The sequence below is a fragment of the Bidens hawaiensis genome, unplaced genomic scaffold, assembly GCF_021521415.1.
Source record: "Bidens hawaiensis isolate Kalapana, Puna unplaced genomic scaffold, B.hawaiensis_p1.1 tig00004743_1, whole genome shotgun sequence".
Classification (NCBI taxonomy): Eukaryota; Viridiplantae; Streptophyta; class Magnoliopsida; order Asterales; family Asteraceae; genus Bidens; species Bidens hawaiensis.
The window spans coordinates 595,972-618,016 of NW_027491293.1; the positions used below are offsets into that span (position 1 = coordinate 595,972).

General features: G+C 35.9%; 3 protein-coding genes across 3 annotated transcripts; 2 read left to right on the plus strand and 1 right to left on the minus strand.

Moving 5' to 3' along the window:
* Positions 1-8,468: 8,468 nt before the first annotated feature.
* LOC143627778 (putative carbohydrate esterase At4g34215) lies at positions 8,469-10,071 on the plus strand. The gene is made up of 2 exons (XM_077097523.1): positions 8,469-9,048; positions 9,789-10,071. Exons 1-2 carry the CDS (start codon positions 8,470-8,472, stop codon positions 10,014-10,016), a joined length of 807 nt encoding a protein of 268 aa, XP_076953638.1. The 5' UTR covers position 8,469; the 3' UTR covers positions 10,017-10,071.
* A 3,804-nt stretch (positions 10,072-13,875) lies between these two features.
* Positions 13,876-16,578, plus strand: LOC143627779 (putative carbohydrate esterase At4g34215). The gene is made up of 2 exons (XM_077097525.1): positions 13,876-14,581; positions 16,292-16,578. Exons 1-2 carry the CDS (start codon positions 13,961-13,963, stop codon positions 16,490-16,492), a joined length of 822 nt encoding a protein of 273 aa, XP_076953640.1. The 5' UTR covers positions 13,876-13,960; the 3' UTR covers positions 16,493-16,578.
* A 2,072-nt stretch (positions 16,579-18,650) lies between these two features.
* On the minus strand, positions 18,651-20,248 carry LOC143627836 (uncharacterized). The gene has a single exon (XM_077097558.1). The coding sequence runs from the start codon at positions 20,246-20,248 to the stop codon at positions 18,752-18,754; it is 1,497 nt and encodes a 498-aa protein (XP_076953673.1). The 3' UTR covers positions 18,651-18,751.
* Positions 20,249-22,045: the final 1,797 nt, after the last annotated feature.

Consider the following 22,045-nt stretch of genomic DNA (forward strand, 5'->3'; position numbering starts at 1 on the left):
CAATAACAATGGTCAATATCAATACAATATGTCTCAATAATAATAAGTCAATGTACAGTGGTTTATTTGGAACATGCGATAATGAGTGCAATAACATATATTCTATCGCATGCATAACCGTTTCAGTTATCAATTTAACAATAGCAATCTAACAATTTGCAATAAATAAAGAAACGACTTAATAAGGGTGACAGTGACACGATACTATAAAACGGATCAAAACTATGATATGACTAACAACTCAAGAACCGATATATTACGAAAACAATGACACAATATGACGGTACCAGTGTAAGGCCACGAAACCAGTACACTATGAGATCGATGAGAACAATATTCATGCTATAACTTAAATACTACAGAATCCGTACCTTAATCGATGAGCAAAGACACAACTAGTATATATAGTCTTCAATTTGCACGCGAACCTACAATTTTAGGGTAACTTAAGTTATAATAATTTTTTTTTTTTGGATAATTGACCTATTGGTATAGATTTGTAGTGGGATTATGAGTAGTTAGACCAATTTAAAATAGCCAAACATATTTGTATCTTTTATTTACCAAGTCAAGTTCCAAATAAATTAGACCAATTAACAATTAACTACATGATTTCACTAGTTCATGAAATAACTGATCAAAACAAGTTTCAGTTTAATTTATAAATTAATATATAATAATTAATTCTACAAAATCATGGTGGTGACAATATGAAAAGTATAAAAATATAAATAATCACTTTGTTTGTGAATTAAATGATAACAATTTGGTGGGAAGAAGGAAGAGTTTTAAAAGTTTTTGAGGTTTGTTCAAGTGACTGTCCGACCAGCGAGTTCGTTTGTCGCTTCTATGGATTTATTATTTAAACATCTACCATGTCATTCACCCTTTCCATTTCCACTCAAATGTCACCGTCGGTGTTTACACCATACTTTCAAATCGTGACTTCAGATTTGAACTCATCGGGTAATAACAATTTAACTAACGTCGGGGATGTTTACCTTACTTGTGGCTGCTGTGAAGTACTGCTACGGTGGAAGTCGGTCCATTACAGCGACGTCAGCGCTTTCCGATGGCGGCGTCTTATCGCGGAAGACTGGAAAGTAGTTGTATATGGTGACGTTTTGTAACATTCGTTACTTTTCAAACCCGAAAACCCGACCCATTTCGAATTTTCAGTTTTTGTTTATAAATATATATAAATAATATAATATTCTCAAGTTCATTTCATGTAAAATTCGTTAATGTTTATCTGAATTGGCAATTATATTCGTTAAACCGATCCGTTTTGTGCGTTTCAATATATATATATATATATATTTATTTATTTATATATATTCTTCGTTTTCTTTTCTTTCTTTTCATCGTTTATTGTGGTTCATTTACTATTCGTTTGGACTAATCTACGAAACTCCGAAGCTTAATATTTATTAAGTTTAAGCGACTTACAAACTATCGGGTATAATATGTAAAATATCCAAGAATTATAACTTCTTTGTTTCATTTAAACATATTTCAAAGTTTAGGGTTTAATTTGTAAGTATAATTTAAATTATGTTTTAACTTAATATGAAAGATTAAGGGTAAATTATGTAAATTATTTAAATTATATTATATTCATTTAATTATCCAGCCCTCACCTTACTTCCTTCACGGTTTTCCGGCCGAGAATCCGGCGGAACTTCCGGCAGTCCTAAACACCATTAAAACTTTCATTTTAACCAAATTAATGACTTTTAAAACTCGTAGAACGTAACGAAAAAGCGTAATCTTCGTAGAAACGCCTAATAATGGATTATCACATACAAATTAAATTGCGAAACCGCCGGCAGATTTTTCAAAATCCGATTAACGAACAATTAACCATATTCGTTCAAATTGGTAGTATAAATAGGCCGCATATCTTCATCCTAACTTATCCCAAACATTATCTCTTTATGAAATACTCTCTTTATATCTCGAATAGTCCGTCAAAGTTTGTTTCCAGCCAACCGTCATTTGCCGTGTTCCCAAAACCTTTTGTTAGTATTTTAGTGTAATTGGATTAACTGGTGATCAATTTAATCATAGTAAACATTAAGCAAGTTCGGGATGTGCGGAGTGCATGCTTTCTTTAGTTTACTATGATGTTAGAGGCAAAGCTCCTAACGAACGGGGGTCCGGGGCAGCGCCCCCGGTTGCGGGGTTCTAGGGGTGGCAGCCCCTAACAGGGTCCAAGGGGCAGCGCCCCTAGCTGGGGTTATTTTATTTTCGTTAATATTGGAAAATTTTTATTTTCGTTAATATTGCTTCATTAAAATTTCATTAGAAAAATGAATTTTATGATTATGTCACACATAATCATAAGTTTAATTTGGAGTTTATTTAATAACGAATTTTGAATTTTGAATAGATAACTGCTTTAAGCAGTTATCTAACTTTGAAACTGCCTAGATATAACAAACCATAATAAGAAATAAAATAATCAAAGAAAGAAATGAAGAAATGAGAAAGAAAAGAGAAGAAATAAAAGGAAGAATGGAAAATGTAAAGGAAAATTCCATCCCACATTGGTGGAGGGAAGAAAATGAAAGGCTTTCACTATGGTATAAATAGGATTTCTAACTCTTGTCCCACATCGCTAGATTACAAAACTTGTAAGCTTTTTATAAGAAAGAGAGTTTACATGATAATATTCTTATGTGCCAAATCACACCCAGTAGTCCTAGCGGAGGGTGCGAAGCACCCGACGCGCACGGGCAAGGTGCGATGGGCGCAATGCGGCACTTTGATGGCACACTTTGCGCTTCACATCGCCGCTTAAGGGCGGGCCGCCTTAGTGTTTTTGCACCTTCGCTATACGCGAAGGAGTATGCTTAAGCTTCTTCGCGATACGCGAAGATGTGACGTGAAAGCTACGTAACATTGACACGTAGCCTGACACGTGTCGAGCCACGTGGCCTAGCTAGGGCTGACTCGGCAACCCTACTGCAGCTTCGCGATACGCGAAGATTCCTTTGCGATACGCGAAGATGCTCAATTTTGAGTATAAATTGGGAGGCTTATTGGACTGCACAAATTGCTTAAAAAAACTTTTGATCTCTCTAAAATTTTCTTATAAGGCTTGTATTATACCAAGTAATTGTAACGGTACCTCTCCGATTGAAAGGAACTTTTATAACACGAATCCAAAAGCTCTACCTAACCAAGGTATGACATTGTGCTATCGTGTAAAGTTTCATGTCTCGTGATTATTGTTATGATTATTGGTTTATACTAATAGAGATATACTACATTGTGTTTAATCTAGGTGCTTAACACCAGAAGGCTCGTTAAATATAAACTTTCAAGGTGAGACATTCGAAATTTTTGCATAACTCACATTTGCGTGAGACAATTGATTTTCTAACACTGTCATGATGCTTTTCCAAAACCATCTAACTCATGACGGATAGTTTAAATATTTTCAAACGATTTAAACTACATTACAGTGATTAAGTCTCTGTAGACTTACGGGATGGTTACTACTGGTATTGTGGGGTTTTGTATACAAGGCTTGCCTACTGGGCTATTACACGTTACTTATTGGACAAGTGTTAGCCAATAAGTAATATGACCACAGTCACAGATACGGTCGAGTGACAAGTACCTTTCGGTAATTTGTAAGCAGGCAGATGTAAAAACATCTTAATGCTGTAACTGTAAAATGTGTCATTTATAAATGAATGTACTCACCAGTATTTCTTGCTGATCAAATATTTTTAAACATGTTTCAGGTGACTTGTTAGAGACAAAGGAATGATGTCTGCGGGCTTCCAGCTTAAATAAGTGGCTTGTCACCAGAATAAAGAAACGTGTTTTGTAAATTAGTGTTTATCCCTATAAAACTTATGTTTGTATAAAAATGGGTTTTTATCCCAGTTTATGAAATAAGAATTTTGGTGTTTTTATAACTCTGATTAATTTTCCTAACTACGGTTCTGATGAAATATTCCGCTGCAAATTATTTTAATAAACATCGATACCACCACTCAACGTTCACGGCTCCCCTCCCGGGGTATAGGGGTCGGGGCTGTGACACTGGAAACTGCCCTAGGGTTAATATATCGTTCATATTTTGATTGACGTTTGCTCTGGTTCATCTTCCTCACAAATTCCATACAAAATTCTTGTCTCAATTTAGAGTTTTATCCGATTAAAGTGTTTTGGAGAACTACCAAAATAACTTTTAATTTGAAAGTTATCACATGACTCTCTAAATAATCCAGGTTGCTATTTTGAAATCCCCAACATCTTTTCAGGTAATTATTATATGTATTTTGATCTTTGTAATCCGTAAATCAAAAGCCCTATCATAATTTAAACGAACATGAACCAGATTTACAGAATTGGAACCTAGGGTTTGTAGGGAACATGATGAACTTGTATGTATGTTTATGTTAAAGCAAATCTGTTTCTAAATCAATTATCTTTCTAGCTCAGATGGTTTGTTTGTGTGTATGTGGTCATGGTGACCTGGGTTCGAACCCGTGCCAAGCCCTTTTGACTAATTTATTTTTGCAAGTCATTATATATGTATATTAACCTATGTAAATTCTATAAATCTATTAAAAAATATTATAAATCATCAGAAATCATCTTTTTTAATTCATATAAAATTAATTTAAAAATTAAATAATATTTTTTTGTAAATTATAATTTATTATTTTCCACTAAAACTTAACTTTCATATTTCGTTAAACCATTAAAAACCAATTATATTTCCGTTACTTTACTAACTTTAAATCGTTAAATTTGAGGTTTATAAATTCCGTTACATTCTTTAAACTTAATTCATTAAATTTCATTCGTTAGACCATATTCTGTTAGCTTATAATTTGCAAACCTTAATCCGGTAGCTTTAAATTCATTAGCTTGTAAATCGTTAAACCTTATTTTGTTAACTAGAATTCGTTAGTTTTATATTTTGTCCAATAACATAAATATTCTCAAGTTATGACCCGTAAATACCATAATTTTCGTATGAGTGTTAAAGTTATAATATTAAATAAAATAAACCGTTAAAATTCCGTTAAGCTTAAAAATAATATTAAATCATTTCAAGCCTTAAAATAATATAAAATATATATTGCATCATCTTTAAAACTAAATAATGAACCCGTATAATCCCGTTAGTTAGTCTTTAAATTTTATATTTATTTTTCATTTATAGTTCGCGACGTTTGACCGCTTCGGTTTCGTTATTGTGCTTTCGGCTTTTATTACAAGTTTGTCTTCGATTTCGATGTGAGTTTCTCACAACCTCTTTTTAAACGTTTTCATATTTTGGGGTAGCATATGTATCTTACAAAACTTCAAGTATTTACATTATTGCTTACAAACTACAATTCATATCATGGACTTGTGTGCTTACTTGCTTATTTGTTATATACGTGGATTTCAAGTGGTTGCCTCAATAAGTATGATCACACGCCCCCCTTTGCACTCAGGTCCATTTGTATCGAGTGGAAAATGGACCCCATATCCGAGTACGTTGGTAGCCCCAACTGGAAAGGACCTTCGTTTGTTCTTTACACTCAGGTCCATTGCATCGAGTGTAAAGAACCTTTATGTGCTCATTTCACAAGTTTCATGGAATTGTATGATTTTTACGTATTATATCAAACCGTGGGAATCTCACCAGCTATGTTCATAGCTGACTTTATTTTATACATATGTTACAGGTGTAGAGATACGAGGATGAAAGTTAGAAGACACATAGCATGCCTATAGGATATTCAAAGAACAACTTATCATTTATTTATTTATTGGTTACAACTTGTATTATTTAATAAACTTGTGTTATATGATGATTTTAATTAAATAATGTTATTATGGTCACCTAATAGTGTCACGTGTGTTTGAGCAATTTGTACGTCACACTCAGGCGTTTCCGTTTTAGCTGAGGTGTTACATGTTTCCATAAATCGGTGGCCCTTGTTCAAGATGGACGTCTAGTATACATCTGCTGCGGCAATGGTGGCTGGCTACACGATTCCGTAAATTTACCATGGCGGCGGTGGTTTGGATACTATAGAGAGAAGCGTTGATTTAGGGTTATCCCGTGAAGAAAATGGCGTTGTTATATATAAACTAATCGTAATCGTAATCTCCATGAATTTTGGTTTAATTGATTTCATTTAGGAAAACTGAAATCTTGCGCTAAAGTCAGTTCGTATCTTTCAAGTATTTCAAATTCACTTTCACATAATGGCATAACTGGTCCCTGGACTTACTATAACTAAATATGAGTTTTTGCAAATCAAACCTCTTAAGTTTATAATGTTATTTATTTGACACTATCATTAACTTAAATAAAATGACATAGCTAATTATAGAATTAGATTTATTATTAAAGTGCTTGAATAATCGTCATTGATGTTCTATCGGTTTAACGAGGTATTAACTCTTTTAGTAATCTACACTTATAACTTTATCACGTTCGGTAGTCAACATTATTATTTGGTCGGTTTTAATAATCACTTTATCATTAACATATTAATTCGATATTTAATATTTTAGGGTTTTTGATTTTCGTATATTACATTATCAAGCAGTAATATTAGACATCAATACTTATAAATTAATCAAAGACAATGACAAATCATTCGTTCTTAACATATGAGAAAAACTGTAAAATACAATACTCTACATCTCAGGTATGATTCGAAAGGATTAGCTGCGCATTGACATCGAAAGATCTTCAATTATGATAACGTATGCCATGCAGATGACGTCTAGATGCTTCGCAACAATGGAAATGGTCTCTCTTCTGCTTGGAACTGCTCTTGAACATCGCTGATGATAATAGGGTCGTCAAAACATAATATAACATCAAACCCTAACTTTCTCGATTCTGCCACCCATCGCGACGCGATGGGGTCTTCAAGGGTCCATCGCGTGCTAGGGTCTTCTCATCAGCTGACTTTGTTTTCTGCCTCGTTTTGCGTGCTGGTCATCCTGGGTCTTCATTTCATTTTTATATAACCAAAATAACTGCATTAATTACCTGTGACCTTAAACATAATAAATGCGTAAGAAGTATCGAAGTTCACGAATTAAACAACTAAAACTACTCAATTAACGAACTAAAATATATACAAGTTAACCGACCATCAACTTTGTGTTTGGATGCCAACACGCTGTTGACTTTGTGTTTGAATGCCAACAAGTTGTTGTTGACCATGTGTTTGGAGGTCTAACTCATCTTTGACCATGTGTTAGAAAGCCTAACATATCTTTGACGTTGACGACATGTTTGTAAAACACATTGTCAAAGACGTGTTAGATTTCCTAACATATGGTCAAAGATGAGTTAGAGGGAGATATTTTTGAAATTATAAACTTTGAGGGACAAAAATAGAATCTCTTTCCAAAATAGGTCAATTTCAATAGAATTTTCCTTTACAAAAATTAACTTTTTTCTCTTAGAGAGCTACCTCATATATTAACTATTTATATATTTACAACTTTGGGATACTGGGTGCATGATAGGTTGTAAACCTTGCTCCATCATTTGTACACCACTATCCATTCTCTATTTTGATTTTACATATATACAAGCCCAAATAAGATTTTAAACAAAGAGTTCAATTGGTGTGGTGAAAAAGTTATTGGTTGTGAAAACATAGGTCTCAAGTTCAAATTTTAAATGGGTTGGTTTTTGTATTTTTTAAATATAAATCTTCAAATAACTTTGTTTTTACACATATATACACTTTCAAGTAAATTTTTAAACAAAGAACAATATAAATGTTCAAATAACTTTGTGTTTGCATATATACACTCGCAACTAAATTTTTAAACAAAGAATTTAACTGGGGTACGTTGTGTAATAGTTGTTTAGTGTGAAACCATAGGTCTATTCAACATTTAAATTGACCGATTTCATGCTTTATTTTAATAAATATTAGTGTTCACATAGTTCTATTTAGTTTTAGAAAGACAAACCGCTTTATATGCAACAAACAAATAATTTGTCGCTAACCTTTTATAAACAACGGAAAACAAAAAACTTACACCCAATCCCGCCGCAATATGATGGATGAACCAACTAGTTTTAATTTTAATATAGATTAATACCAGGGCATGACAAATCTTTCTGAGAACTACCGCATATAACAAAAAAAATTTTATGGGAATCTTCTATGGGGTTTTAGTTGAATTTCAACAAGTCTACGTCACTTATAAAGAAGCACATTAAAATTTAAGGATTCAACTAGGGTAAGATGAGTTTTACAATTACATGCATGGTAAATCTATATGAGACCCCATCAACCATTACCCTAAAGTCACTAATTTATACAATTTATAACACTTAAAAACTCAAATTATTTTCTAGGATTCTATTATTAAATATCCGAATATCTTGAGATACGTGAGATTAAAGGACCCTAAAAAATAAAGATAACAATGACTAGGTCACAAACTTTCAACAATAAACAAAAAACAATGCTAGCCTTCCTCTACCTTGTTTTCCATCTAGCCGGCGCCTATGCTTCCACATCCAACATAAAGACCATTATCATACTCGCCGGACAAAGCAACATGTCCGGCCGAGGCGGCGTAATCAACAACACATGGGACGGTGTTGTTCCACTTCAATCCCAGCCCAACCCATCAATCCTCAGACTAACCGCTAACCTCACTTGGGTCCAAGCCCATGAGCCTCTCCACAAGGACATTGATGTTCAGGCCACATGTGGGGTGGGCCCCGGGATGGCATTTGCTAACAGGGTGTTGTTAAAGGATCCAAAGTTGGGTCCATTGGGTTTGGTTCCATGTGCGGTTGGTGGTCCCATGGGGACCAAGATTAGTGATTGGGGTAGAAAGAGGTTGTTGTATAGGCAGGTTTTAAAGAGGGCTAATGTGGCTCGGAGAGATGGTGGTTTGGTTCGAGGGGTGTTGTGGTTTCAAGGGGAGAGTGATACGGTGAGTGAAGTGGATGCTAGGAAGTACAAAAGACGGTTGGTGAATTTGTTTAATAATCTGCGTGTGGATCTTGGATCTCCTTTACTCCCAATTGTTCATGTGAGTGTTTTTAATTGCCTACCACTTCTTAATAAACATTACAAATATGTTGCTTTTGATTTTATTAATGTGACATTGTGACAACTTTTACATGCATAAAAAATATTATCTTGACAATTTGAAAGCATAAAAAGGAGCAGGTATGTAGTGTTAAAATGGTTATGATTCTTAAAGGTGTTTACTACTATCATATGCCATATGTTACAACTTACTAAGTAAACTATGCTATGTGTACTTGAAATAACAAATAGTATGGCCACATGTCGCCGTCCATTAGCTTTGCCACGTTTCGTCATTTCAGTAGACGCAACATCTTATTTTCGCTGGCATGCCATGTGTCGCCGAACAATGTTTATTTTTGGTTTTTGTATATCGTGTGGTCAAAAGAGTTATGTTTAGTTTTTCATAGGAGCTATTTTAAGGATAGAAGTGGAATGAAAAAAAAAAGAAAGAAAAAACTGAAATACATTTGTGTTTTTGAGTTTTTTAATGGGAAGAAGTGGGAAGAAAATAAATTATATCTTTGAATGATTTTCTCTTATGAACGGATTTGAAGAGAAAAAATAATCTTTTCTCCTAACTTCCTTCAAAATTATTTCATTTCTTTTCATTTCCATGGAACTCTAAAACATGATATTTTCATTTCTTTCATTTTATTTTCTCTCCTTAACTCATTTTCTTTACTTCGTTTATAAAACTTCTTAACATAATGGTAAAGACATGGGTTGTTATTGATCCAGGTGGCTATAACTTCCGGCCAAGGACCCTTAGTGGACACCGTGAGAAAAGCACAATTGGGAATCAAGCTTCAGAATGTTAGGTGTGTAGATGCCAAGGGCTTGCCATTGCTACAAGATAATTTGCACCTTAGCACCCAGGCTGAGGTTCGTCTTGGTCGGATGCTAGCCGATGCCTTCCTCATGCAAGAACATGTGGTCTCACCAAGCAACGATACCTCAAGCCCCTAGTAGTATATAGGAGGTCTATCTGAATGCATTGGTTTGGTTGGATGACATGGTGTGTTATTTTCAAATTAATTAAAGAACAATAGTTATTTCCATTTCATGAAGATTATGCAAGTCTATGAATGTGTATCATATACGTAATTTAGGTTAAGGACAACTGGTTCACACAATTTTAACCCATTCAAGCTATAAAAAAAATAGGAACTAAATAGGCTCAAACAACATTAATAAATCTCATGAAACAACAAAAATTACAGTACCCTTTTACGCTATAAAAATAGACCAAATAGGCTCAAACAACATCGCGTATAAAGCTCAAGAAACCATATATATATCATGTCAGCTAGGGTTGGAACACAACACTCCACCACCACATCACTCCCCCTTAAGGATACTTGCAATTTGTAAATTCAACATTCCATCGTCGCCTAGAAAACCAAATTTATATACATACAATTATCAAAGTCGATGTGCAAATGGACTTGTACCTTAAGATTAAACTTGCAGCCAAATATCATACTTGACAGGTCCAAATATCATACTTAACGGGTTAAGTATGCCCAAATATCAACAAAAATACATCATTTTTGACACATTAGTTGACCGACTTGTTAGGCTCAGTTTTGTCCACTAAAAGACCGCCATGGCTGCAATAGAGGTTGCAAGTGGAGAATCTCGCCCCTGCCGTCCTCCGATTCTGCCACACCAATAAATTAACGGTCTTGACTTCACTCATCACTGCCTCTTAACAACGAACCTCGCAACAACCCAAGCGTGCTTAAGTTAATGCTTTCAATGCCAGAACCAAAATGCAAAGGGTAACAGCCTCACATATAGACCTACCAACTATAGCAGGTCGTAACCAACATCAAAGCATAGGGCACGACTCGATCAAATGACTTCAAATATGTCAGTTGGACCGTCATGGCTTGAATAGAGGTTGCAACTTGCAAGTGGAGAAAAACGCATCTACGGTCCTCCAATCATGCCTCGCTAACAAAATGATCTGGACATAACTACATTTTAAGTTTGGCAACAACCAAATGCTCTAAAACCATCTACTTTTTGGTCATCTCCATCATCCTTTCCTCAATTGTTCCTCTCGTTTTTATCAGTTTAAATCGCCTGCAGAATGGCAGGAGATAACATCCATAAAATATAATTTGTTAACAACGTTTTTTCCATGTTTACTTGTGATTGGATTTCAACGGTCTCCAGCTATTTAACACTTCAGACCTGACTCGAATTCCCTCATCTATTACCCTGTGCATTTTCCTTCATACTCCCAATTCTTCCGAAAACCAATTCATATTCGTGATTATTCCCACCCCAAAATTCATCTATTCCAAATCATGAGTTAGCAAGAGGAGTTATAAAAAAAAGTAAGGAAAAAATAGAATTGTTGCTGCTGCTGTGCTGCATATGCACTTGGCGGAGTCGTTCGTAGTCACCATTCACCAAAATTGTGACCTCCACCATTACGATCGTCCTTATTTCTCTACTCTTTGCTTTATGTCTACCCGCCTGTTGTCTTCGAGCATTATCATCACCATCACGATCGTCCAACTCTGGTATTCGATTTCGTCATTCTTATTTCTTAGACATGTATCTCTCTTTGTATTTTATGATTTTAATTTGTTATCATTGTTTCATGTAGGCTGCGATGATTTAGTACATTTTATACTTAAGTTAGAAGTATAAAAATGTGTTGTAAACTATATGGTTGGTGTAACGTCGGAATGAAAGGAAGTTTGAAATACCAAAAATAATTTTTATTAATTAATAAATTGCTAGGTGGTTATCTACTTTGTTGAAACATTTTTCCCTAAAACATTAATTAAAACACGTACGAGGAGATCCTGAACCACGCTTTACATGTTTAATTATTTATTACTTTGTATTTTATATACAACTTGTGTTATTTAAAAAAGATTATGTGAATAGCATGTGATTTTACTGATATTAAATTAACATCTTATCTTATCTTAAATATATATAAACGAAAACTCATATATATAAACGAAAACTTTAAAATATTTTTGATCGCTCTCCACCGCTTCTCAAACCACCAAATAATTAGCGTAATGCCAGGGCTCGCCTAACATTAAAGTCGCATTCTCTAAAAATAGAAGTAACACAAGTTTTTCCAATAAATTATTTATATATTGAATTTTATTTGATATGGTTGTTTTTTTTAAGGATTATTTTAACTTCCTAGATCTTTCTCAAGCCTTCAAAATATATAATGGAGAGCAAACTTGGATATGAATTCACAAGTCATTGGTTATTCTAGCTAGATCTTTACATTGATACTCTCAAGGATCTATCACTAAAATCTTATAATAATCTAGTGCCTGAGACTGAGCCTGAGCCTGAGCCTGAGCCTGAGCCTGGGGTGTCACAACACTTGAGTTCACACATACAAAATAATTTTTAAAATTAAAAAGTACTTCAACGCATATCAACGAAAATATATCTCAAAGCATCCCATGTTCATCAACTGGGGTACAAATCCTTAACTAAAACACAAATTTTCTATGAACAATGGACATACAAGAGATGTCTACACTCCAATGCCACCGAGCACACGCATCTTTTGAAAGGACCTACGCTTTACTTGATACGCATACTATAAAGTCAGTGTTGTTGAGTGGTTCTAGCTTTAGAGACTATTTAATAGTCTCTTAATAATTTCATTAAGAAGTAACCTTTGAATCAGTTAGCATTAAAGGGGTGTTTGGCAGCCTCTTAATGATTCTAAAGGCTACGTTAGAATCGGTCAGAAGTAGAATACACATTGTATCTTGGGGTTCAACGCATAAACACGGCTCATGTAGTAGCACTAAACTACATCCACAATATACATATATATTTTTCTGAATGGTAGAGAATCTCACGTATAAATCTATTCTTTTGAGACTATGTCCAAGGTCGACTCCTCGACCACAGTGAGACCATACTCCAAGATGCGCGGGAACTGGATAAAATCCGTAAACCCTCGCCTCTTGTCGGGTTCGAATACAGGATTAAAGCCTTGATTCATCCACTCACCGAGATGTCATTCGAACTGGCCAAATATAAATCGAAGCTATGTCACTACGATGAAAGAGATACCTCTTACCACTAGACCAACTTCTCAGGCCATCCACAATATACATATGCAATTAGTCACCTCTTATGCATATTTAATTAACTAACTAATATTATACATAGGTGTTGATTACATGTTATAAAAGTTAAAATATTGAATCACTTGTTGTATTTGAATGTATAAACACGTATTTTCTTGATTATTGTAATTAATATCTCTAATAAATGGGATTCAATTTTCTTATTAAATATACGACTTCTTTAGTAAACTAACACATGATAGGTCCCTTTTATTTATTGATTTCTTAATTAAAACAATTCCTTTTTATTAACCGGATAAGAGCATTCACATTCAGTTTCTTACCATATATTCATATAATTATATTAAAAATCATTACAGTTTCTTTCATTTTTCAATTAAATAATACACTTTTATACCTTTATCGTTATCATTTTCTCTTTTATTCACTCACAACCTCTTTCAAAAAATATTAAAATATTATACGGTATAAACAGTAAAAATTCGAATTTAAGTTTCCAGTATAACATTTTCTCTCTGATTTACTCATAACCACTTATAAACATATGATATAATTTACAAATTTCTCACACATTTTTTTTAGGGAATAGCTGAGAACTATCAAAGCCTTAGATATAATATGGTTATTAGAAACATTAAAACAAGGGGACCATTCATTAATAAATTTCGTGTTGTACTAGAATTCCGATATATTGCCAACTAAACAATCACATCTTGCTTCAATCACAATACTTGAAGTTGCCTTTTGAAATATATTACAAGATTATTCACACCCACAATTAATCTTCTTTCACCAAATTTCCATTCTTTAGTCTTTATGGCCAATACTGGCCTTAAGCTAACCATGTTCTTTTTATTCATCATAACATATGAATATTGGTCCAGTCATGTGAAACTACCTGCCTTAACCAATTCCTCTAGTTCAACCCATCTTATCAAAGATGTTTTCATACTCGCGGGTCAAAGCAACATGGCGGGACGAGGCGGCGTGATCGATCGATACTGGGACGGAATAATCCCACCCGAAGTTAAGCCGAGTCCGGGCAAGATATTTCGGTTGGGAGGTGATCTTAGATGGGTGGATGCACATGAACCACTTCATGCGGATATTGATATTAACAAGACTTGCGGGGTGGGACCCGGGATGGCGTTTGCGAATGCGGTGTTGAGGCGGTATCCGGTGATCGGGTTGGTGCCTTGTGCGATTGGTGGGAGTGGGATTGAAGAGTGGTCCCGCGGGGGGAGACTTTACGAATTGTTGACGAGGCGGGTGGGGGCCGCGGTCAAAGGGGGCGGGGTGATTCGGGCTGTGTTGTGGTTTCAAGGGGAGAGGGATACGTTGAACATAACTAATGCGGAATTGTATCAAGAGAGATTGCATACATTGTTTATTGATTTGAGAACTGATTTTAAGTTACCTTTGCTCCCGGTAATCCAGGTACCAAATTTTGCAGATTTCATAATATTAATGTTCTACAAATCAATTGGTTGTTGGTCACTGGTTTGGTCGGTCAATGTTTCTTGTTGGTCAACGGCTAAGGCTAACTTGAGTTAATAGTAAAGTGGGTAACGGTTAGTTTTAACTTAAAACGAGGATTTTATAAATTTTAAAGTGTAGGTTAAAGTTGTACGGCAAATGATTAAAGAAATATAATAAAACACATGGTAGCACGATTCACACGCGGTGGATGAAGGGTCCACGAACCACGAGTTTGGTAGGTGTCTTGTTTCTGTCATAGGTTATTATTATTTATTAATGAAAAGCCAAGTGAATGCATAAATATCTTCTTTCTAAAGGGAATGCATAAATATCTAAACTAGAATACATACATCGGGTATTAATTACGGAACCGAGTTTAAATATAGATTTGTGATAATCGTATAAATACTTGTACATTTATACGTAGGGCTGTTTTAAAAACTTGCGGCTGGTAGCTTGACTAGTAGCTCGCTCGATAAAAGCTCGAATAAATCTAGCTAAAAAAACTTGATTTCAAACAACCTGAGCCAAGTTGTGGCTCATTTCTGTAACCAAGCCAAAGCTCGGCTCGTTGGCTCGACTTTAAGCTCGTTTAACTTCAAGCTCATGCTTGAGTAGTTGAGTTGAGCCGAGCTGCCTCGTTTAATTGCAAGGCCAAGCTCAAACTCGCGTCGGCTCGACTTGTTTACAGCCCTGCTTATACGTAGTGTTTATTAGATATAGTAAGACACACATTTATATTGTTGTAGATTTTTAGTTACTTGACTGTCTATTTGATGTCCGAATCACTACAAATCAAATGACCTTCAACAATAGACGTTTTCCTTGGTGGTCCCAGTGGTAGATTTAGAAGAAGAATTCGGGGGTATCCTAATTTTTTTTATATCAAGAAAATGTCTTGTTATATTGTTATATGAAAATGGCATATTTTATAGTTTTGGGTTTCACAAAAAAATTTTTAAGAGGTATTCTAGGCATTACCTGCCCCTGCATATCTCTGCACTGGATGGTCCCTTGGCGAATGATGCCTGTGCTAGTAATCTTTTGGTGAAGGTCTACGAGGGAAAAGAAGCGTAGTTAAAGAATTTATCCATATATATCACCAATGTGGGTTACCGAAGGATCATTAACTGTGGTTGCCAACGAATTACCAGCATATGCATCACTAGATTCTTATCTTCACAAATTTCTGATAGACCACCACTAGATATTCCCTAACATATAGCTATGACTGGCATTTTTGGACCTTATTCGTATTTGACCATTTTACATTGATTATCGGCTGAAATTTTTAAAAGTATAATTTTGCTACCTTCACAAATTTATTTTTTAGATTTTCATTGGGGTGTTAGAGCTATCCGTCGGTGATTTTTTTTTTGTCGATCAGTTTTCTAGTGATATGTGTGTACACACACGTATTTATGTCATTATTATATGCATTAATTCAGTACAAAACAACTCTAATTAGAGAATCAATAAACATTTCTACATAGTATTGCTAGATGTAGCAAGAAAAAGAAACATGCATAACCCACCTTGGCTTAAAACATATTAGGTACATGTGTTTATGTGATTAACAAATTATTGCGGTTTCTTACTCAAAACTTGTTTTGTATACATACATATATTATATGTTCTCTTTTGAAACATTCTTGTTTAAAATTATAGGTTGCTTTGGCCTCTGGTGAGGGTCCTTATGTAGAAACGGTTAGAAAGGCTCAACAGGCAATCAACCTTCCAAATGTAATGACAGTGGACGCGAAGGGACTCTTACTGCAACCAGATGGGCTTCACCTCAGCACCAATGCCCAAGTTCAGGTTGGGAAGATGTTGGCTCATGCTATGCTTCAATCTCATTATGCTAGGTAGTCCTTAAATAATTGTGAATACCATCATCATCATTGTTATTATACACATTGGTTTCCTTATAATGTTTCTACACAAAACAGAAATAAAAAATTGGGCCATCCTATATATACTTTGCATTTTTTAAATAATATGATGATATATTTAGAAAACTTTTGTTAATTTTTTTATTATATAGTAAAAAATGGTTAACCATATCAAAAGTTTTCTAAATAGTCGCATGTAAACCATATGAACTGAACTATCTTTTCCAATAATCGAATTAACCAAATAGTTATATTCAAAACCGATCAACAATATAGATGAATAAAACAAAGCTAAAATATAACTTAGAGGTTTGGTTTTGACCCTTAATCGAAACATGATCACCCCTAAATTTCAGGACTTGAACCCTGGTGAGACCTTTTGGGAGTCTACAACAAATTTTGAATTGAAGCACTCTTCATAAGAAAATATTATTTTGTTTTGGATACTGACACGAGAAAATATGATGAAATTAGCTTATTAGAATTTTTTATCTGGGATGTTTTAGCTACTTCATGTGTTCAATATTGCTGCGGCTAATTCAGATGTGACAATTTCGATCCATAGAGTTATTACAAATGTGCCGAACAAGTGAAATAAATTTCGTTAAATAAACCGAGCAATTTAATATTCATCTTTATTTTTTATTTTAACAGTTTGACTTGCCAACTTTCTATTAGTACAAATGTGCCGAACAAGTGAAATAAATTTCCATAGAGTTATTACAAATGTGCCGAACAAGTGAAATAAATTTCGTTAAATAGACCGAGCAATTTTGTTGTGGGTCAGGCTGCGTCAATTTTGTTGTGGGTCAGGCTGCGTTGAAGGCCGAATCGGGCAAAGTTGCCAAACACGAGAAAGCCTGTTTAGAAAATCAACATGTGTTTCTCCCTTTTGCTTTTGATACATTTGGATTTCTGGCCCCGGAAGCTGTGAATTTTCTAAACAGGGTTCAGCGTGTCGTTCATGGTACTTTGTCGTCTCCTATGACCCAACGTCTTTGTTTTTAGTAGAATTGGTTTTGCTATTCAAAAGGGAGTTGTGGCGCAGCTTGTTGCCTGTTTGCCTGCCACTTTATTGTAATCGTTTTGATTTTAATGAGAAATAGTAAGTATTTAGAGCCAAAACAAATATTCATCTGTACTTTTTTATTTTAACAGTTTGACTTGCTAACTTTCTATTAGTAAAATTAACCCGCTATCCATAAAATTACCAGCGGCTTGACTTGCTAAGTAAAATGGTTTAGTTTCCCCCTTGTAAGACCGTCCGTAGTGGACCGTTTTGGGAGGAGAAAACAGGCCAAAACGCTTGGGTAAACACCCCCCCCCCCCCGCGGTGTCGCAAAACGCCCCATGATGAAGTGTTATGACTCACATGGTCTAAGTAAGAAACAAAAATGGCAATTCTACTGAAAAACAACAACTAAATTTGCTAGGCTACTTTATGCCCTTTTCTATTAATGGTATTTCAAAATAGTTAAGTTTTATACAGACTACAAAGTGAGTGTACGTTACTACAATCTTCCAAATGTAGTGACAGTGGATGCAAAGGGAGTAACGGACACAAATCAGATGCCCCGATTCTAAATGTTGATTACAATCCAAGATGCTTTAATAATTCGTGAATTCACTTTATAATGAACAATTAGTAGTGCCATATTAGCACCCGACGCAAATCCTTAGTGAATTGTCACTTTCTATTTCTTTACGAACGGCATCTTACGCACCAACCCTACTTTCAAATTACACCTCTTTTGACAACCATGAAATCTGAGTGCCACCATAACACCATTTGTAAAATAAAATTTGTCCAACACCTTGATAAAAGCTGCATTAAAGGTCATTTGGCCCAATAGGAACTGTTAAACTTAAGTTAAATGAGCTTTTTTATATCAATGTAACGTTTATTTATGTATTGCTAGTGTACGTATTTATAGATCCTTCAAATATTTATAAATGATATACTATATGAAAAATATTAAGTTGAAAAGTATAATAAAACACAATGATATCTGTTGACTTATTCCACCAATAATATCTATAAAATCGTATTCTAACCTTGTAAAGACTAGCACTAACTAAATTATTTAAAAGCATACTCATTAAAAGATTAACCAATACAAAAAAGTACATCAATTGATTTCTTTAGCTATAATTAACAAATAATACGTCATTACCCAAACTCAATTTAACAAACTTTCTTACCTTTTGCCCTCACAAAATTAAACCAAACGGAAAATCATTGAACTAGCTGGTGCCCTTTTCCACCTACACTTGGACCAGAGTTGTTGATGTTTCCCAAATTTTCAAAATTTGGAGCATCGCGCCCCTTACCTCCGAAACTTGGACCTGGGCTCTTAATGCTCCCAAGAAAGGTAACGGGAAAGTCATGTCCCATTCCTTCAGGACGTGGTCTAGAGTTTTTGATATCCCCAAGCGATTCGGCATTTGAAAATGAATGTCCCTTTCCTCCTGGCTTTGGTCCAGAGTTTTTGATATCCCCAAGTGATTCGGCTTTTGAAAATGCATGCCCCTTTCCTCCTGGACTTGGTCCAGAGTTTTTGATATCCCCAAGTGATTCGGTGTTTGAAAATGCATGCCCCTTTCCTCCTGGACTTGGTCTGGAGTTTTTGATATCTCCAAACGATTCGACATTTGAAAATGCATGTCCCTTTCCTCTTGGAGTTGGTCCGGAGTTTTTGATATCCCCAAGCGATTCTGCGTTTGAAAATGCATGTCCCTTTCCTCCTGGACTTGGTCCGGAGTTTTTGATATCACTAAGCGATTCGGCGTTTGAAAATGCATGTCCCTTCCCTTCTATACTTGGTCTGGAGTTTTTGATATCTCCAATTGATTCGGCATTTGAAAATGCATGTCCCTGTCCGGAGGTTTTGATGTCCCCAAGCGATTCCGGGTTTGAAAATGCATGTCCCTTTCCTCCTGGACTTGGTCCGGAGTTTTTGATATCACCAAGCGATTCGGCGTTTGAAAATGCATGTCCCTTCCCTTCTATACTTGGTCTGGAGTTTTTGATATCTCCAATCGATTCGGCATTTGAAAATGCATGTCCCTTTCCTCTTAGACTTGGTCCGGAGGTTTTGATATCCCCAAGCGATTCTGCGTTTGAAAATGCATGTCCCTTTCCTCCTGGACTTGGTCCGGAGTTTTTGATATCCCCAAGCGATTCGGAGTTTGAAAATGCATGCCCCTTCCCTTCTATACTTGGTCCGGAGTTTTTGATATCTCCAATCGATTCGGCATTTGAAAATGCATGTCCCTTTTCTCTTGGACTTGGTCCAGAGGTTTTGATATCCCCAAGCGATTCTACATTTGAAAATGCATGTCCCTTTCCTCCTGGACTTGGTCCGGAGTTTTTGATATCATCAAGCGATTCGACGTTTGAAAATGCATGCCCTTTTCCTCCTGGACTTGGTCCAGAGTTTTTGATATTTCCAAGCGATTCGGCATTTGAAAATGCATGTCCCTTTCCTCCTGGACTTGGTCCGGAGTTTTTAGCCGCAAGACTCTTATATTCTGTGTAACCGCGTCCCATCCCTGTAGGACTAGGCTTGTGACCCTCTCTTCTTGGACTTCTATCCTTACCAGTTTCTTCTGTTGTTGCAAGATTAATAATGTCTTCTGGACTTGCAACTATTGGTCTGCTTACTACGTCAAAGCTAACGAATGAGTTGAGAAGTAGGAAAACAACAACCGAGAAAGTAAGCATTCTAGCCATATGTGGAATCCTTGATAATCAAACTTATAACAGATGAGAAAAGAATGAATTTATGTTGTATAAATGGCATGAACGTGGTGGTATATATACATATGCATCATGCATGCATGCAAAGATTGACCATACACAGTAATAAAAGAAAAACAATATTTTTGCTTTGACTTCTCATTCAACTGTTTGACCCTTTAAGTAACAATCATTGATGAGGTCTTAGTGGTATAGTTTCCCGAAGAGGAAAAAGGTAAAGAAATTTTGTCTTTTGCTAACTACTCTTGGTATCTTTAGGGTGACATATTATCGTTGTAAGCCACTGGGCGTGATACACTAAGCCTTATGAGGTCTTTGCTTACATATTTTTTTAAAAAGTTGTTAGCAAATTTGCACTTTTGCATGTATTCTCTCATAAATGCAATTTTTATATTCTATCATTGATTTTTAGTTGCCGAAAGTTCCATGACCAACGGTTCAGGCCTAGGGATAACTGATCCCGTTACAAATGGAACGAGTGACGAACCCAAAAATCTTTTTCACGGGGTCGGAAAAATTTTAGGAGTCGGTACTATACCACCAAATATTATTAAAAGAAATTAAATTTTGAGATCCAGTCTTCTCGGTTGTAATACCAGTTTGTTGTTCACAAGTTTTATCGTTTATCCTTACAAAAATTGTTAGGTTGGTTCACCTATCCCATTGGCAATTTCTTTTCGTAATCTATTGCTCATCCGGTCCATATGCACCTGGAGCCCTGCACTGTGCCCCTACCAGATGCAAGAGGGTGTGGCTGCTCCATGGGTCAGACACAATCACCCATCTTTCATCGGCCTCATGGGCCACCAAAGACTTAGCCGCAAACAAACATGGCTTAATAGGAAGAACTAGCTTCGAGCTCATATTGGTTCGTTGAGAACGACAGTGGAACTCTATGATATTGAATCTCCCGTTATACTTAAGTACACATCTCTGTATAAATGTTGGGTTATCAAGAAGACGGAAGGAAAACACTTCTAGTTGTTGATTAATCCCCATTTAACAACTGTGTATGTATATCGTCGTAATAGAAATCGAAAAGATCTGATTCAAACAAGTTTTCAATTAAAAAAAAATGATTGATGTGTCTTACAACCAAGAATAATTCAAAGGGTCATCTATGTTTTGAATCTAGGACAATATATTCAACCCTACTGCTATTGAAGAAGCTTCAAGCCATGACTTTGGAACCGATGATAATAAGGTGGTGTTTGTTTTTGCTTAAAACATCTGCAGGAGGCTTATGTCTGGGGGTGAGCAGACATAAGCTTCTGAAGACTGTTTGTTTTTTTTTTTTAATAAAATCTGCAAACTGCTTTTATGGTCTTAAAAAAGAAGCTATTGTTTAACTTCTTCACACATTTACACACTTCTTAACATCCTACCAACACCTAATGTCCAACACCACCACCACCCATCGTGCGCCGCCACCACCACCGTCCACCACCACCCACCGTCCGCCACCATAACCGTCCATCACCACCACCGTCCACCGCCATCACCCATTACCACCACCACCCACCGTCCGCCACCACCACCGTCCATCACCACCACCACCCACTGTCCGCCACAACCACCGTCCACTACCACCATCCACCACCCACAACCACCGTCCATCACCACCACCACCGTCCATCACCGCCACCACCCACCACCACCAACGTCCATCACCACCACCACCCACCGTCCACCACCACCTCCGTCCTTCACCACCCCCACCCACCATCCGCCACAACCACCACCACCGTCCATCACCACCACCACCACCAC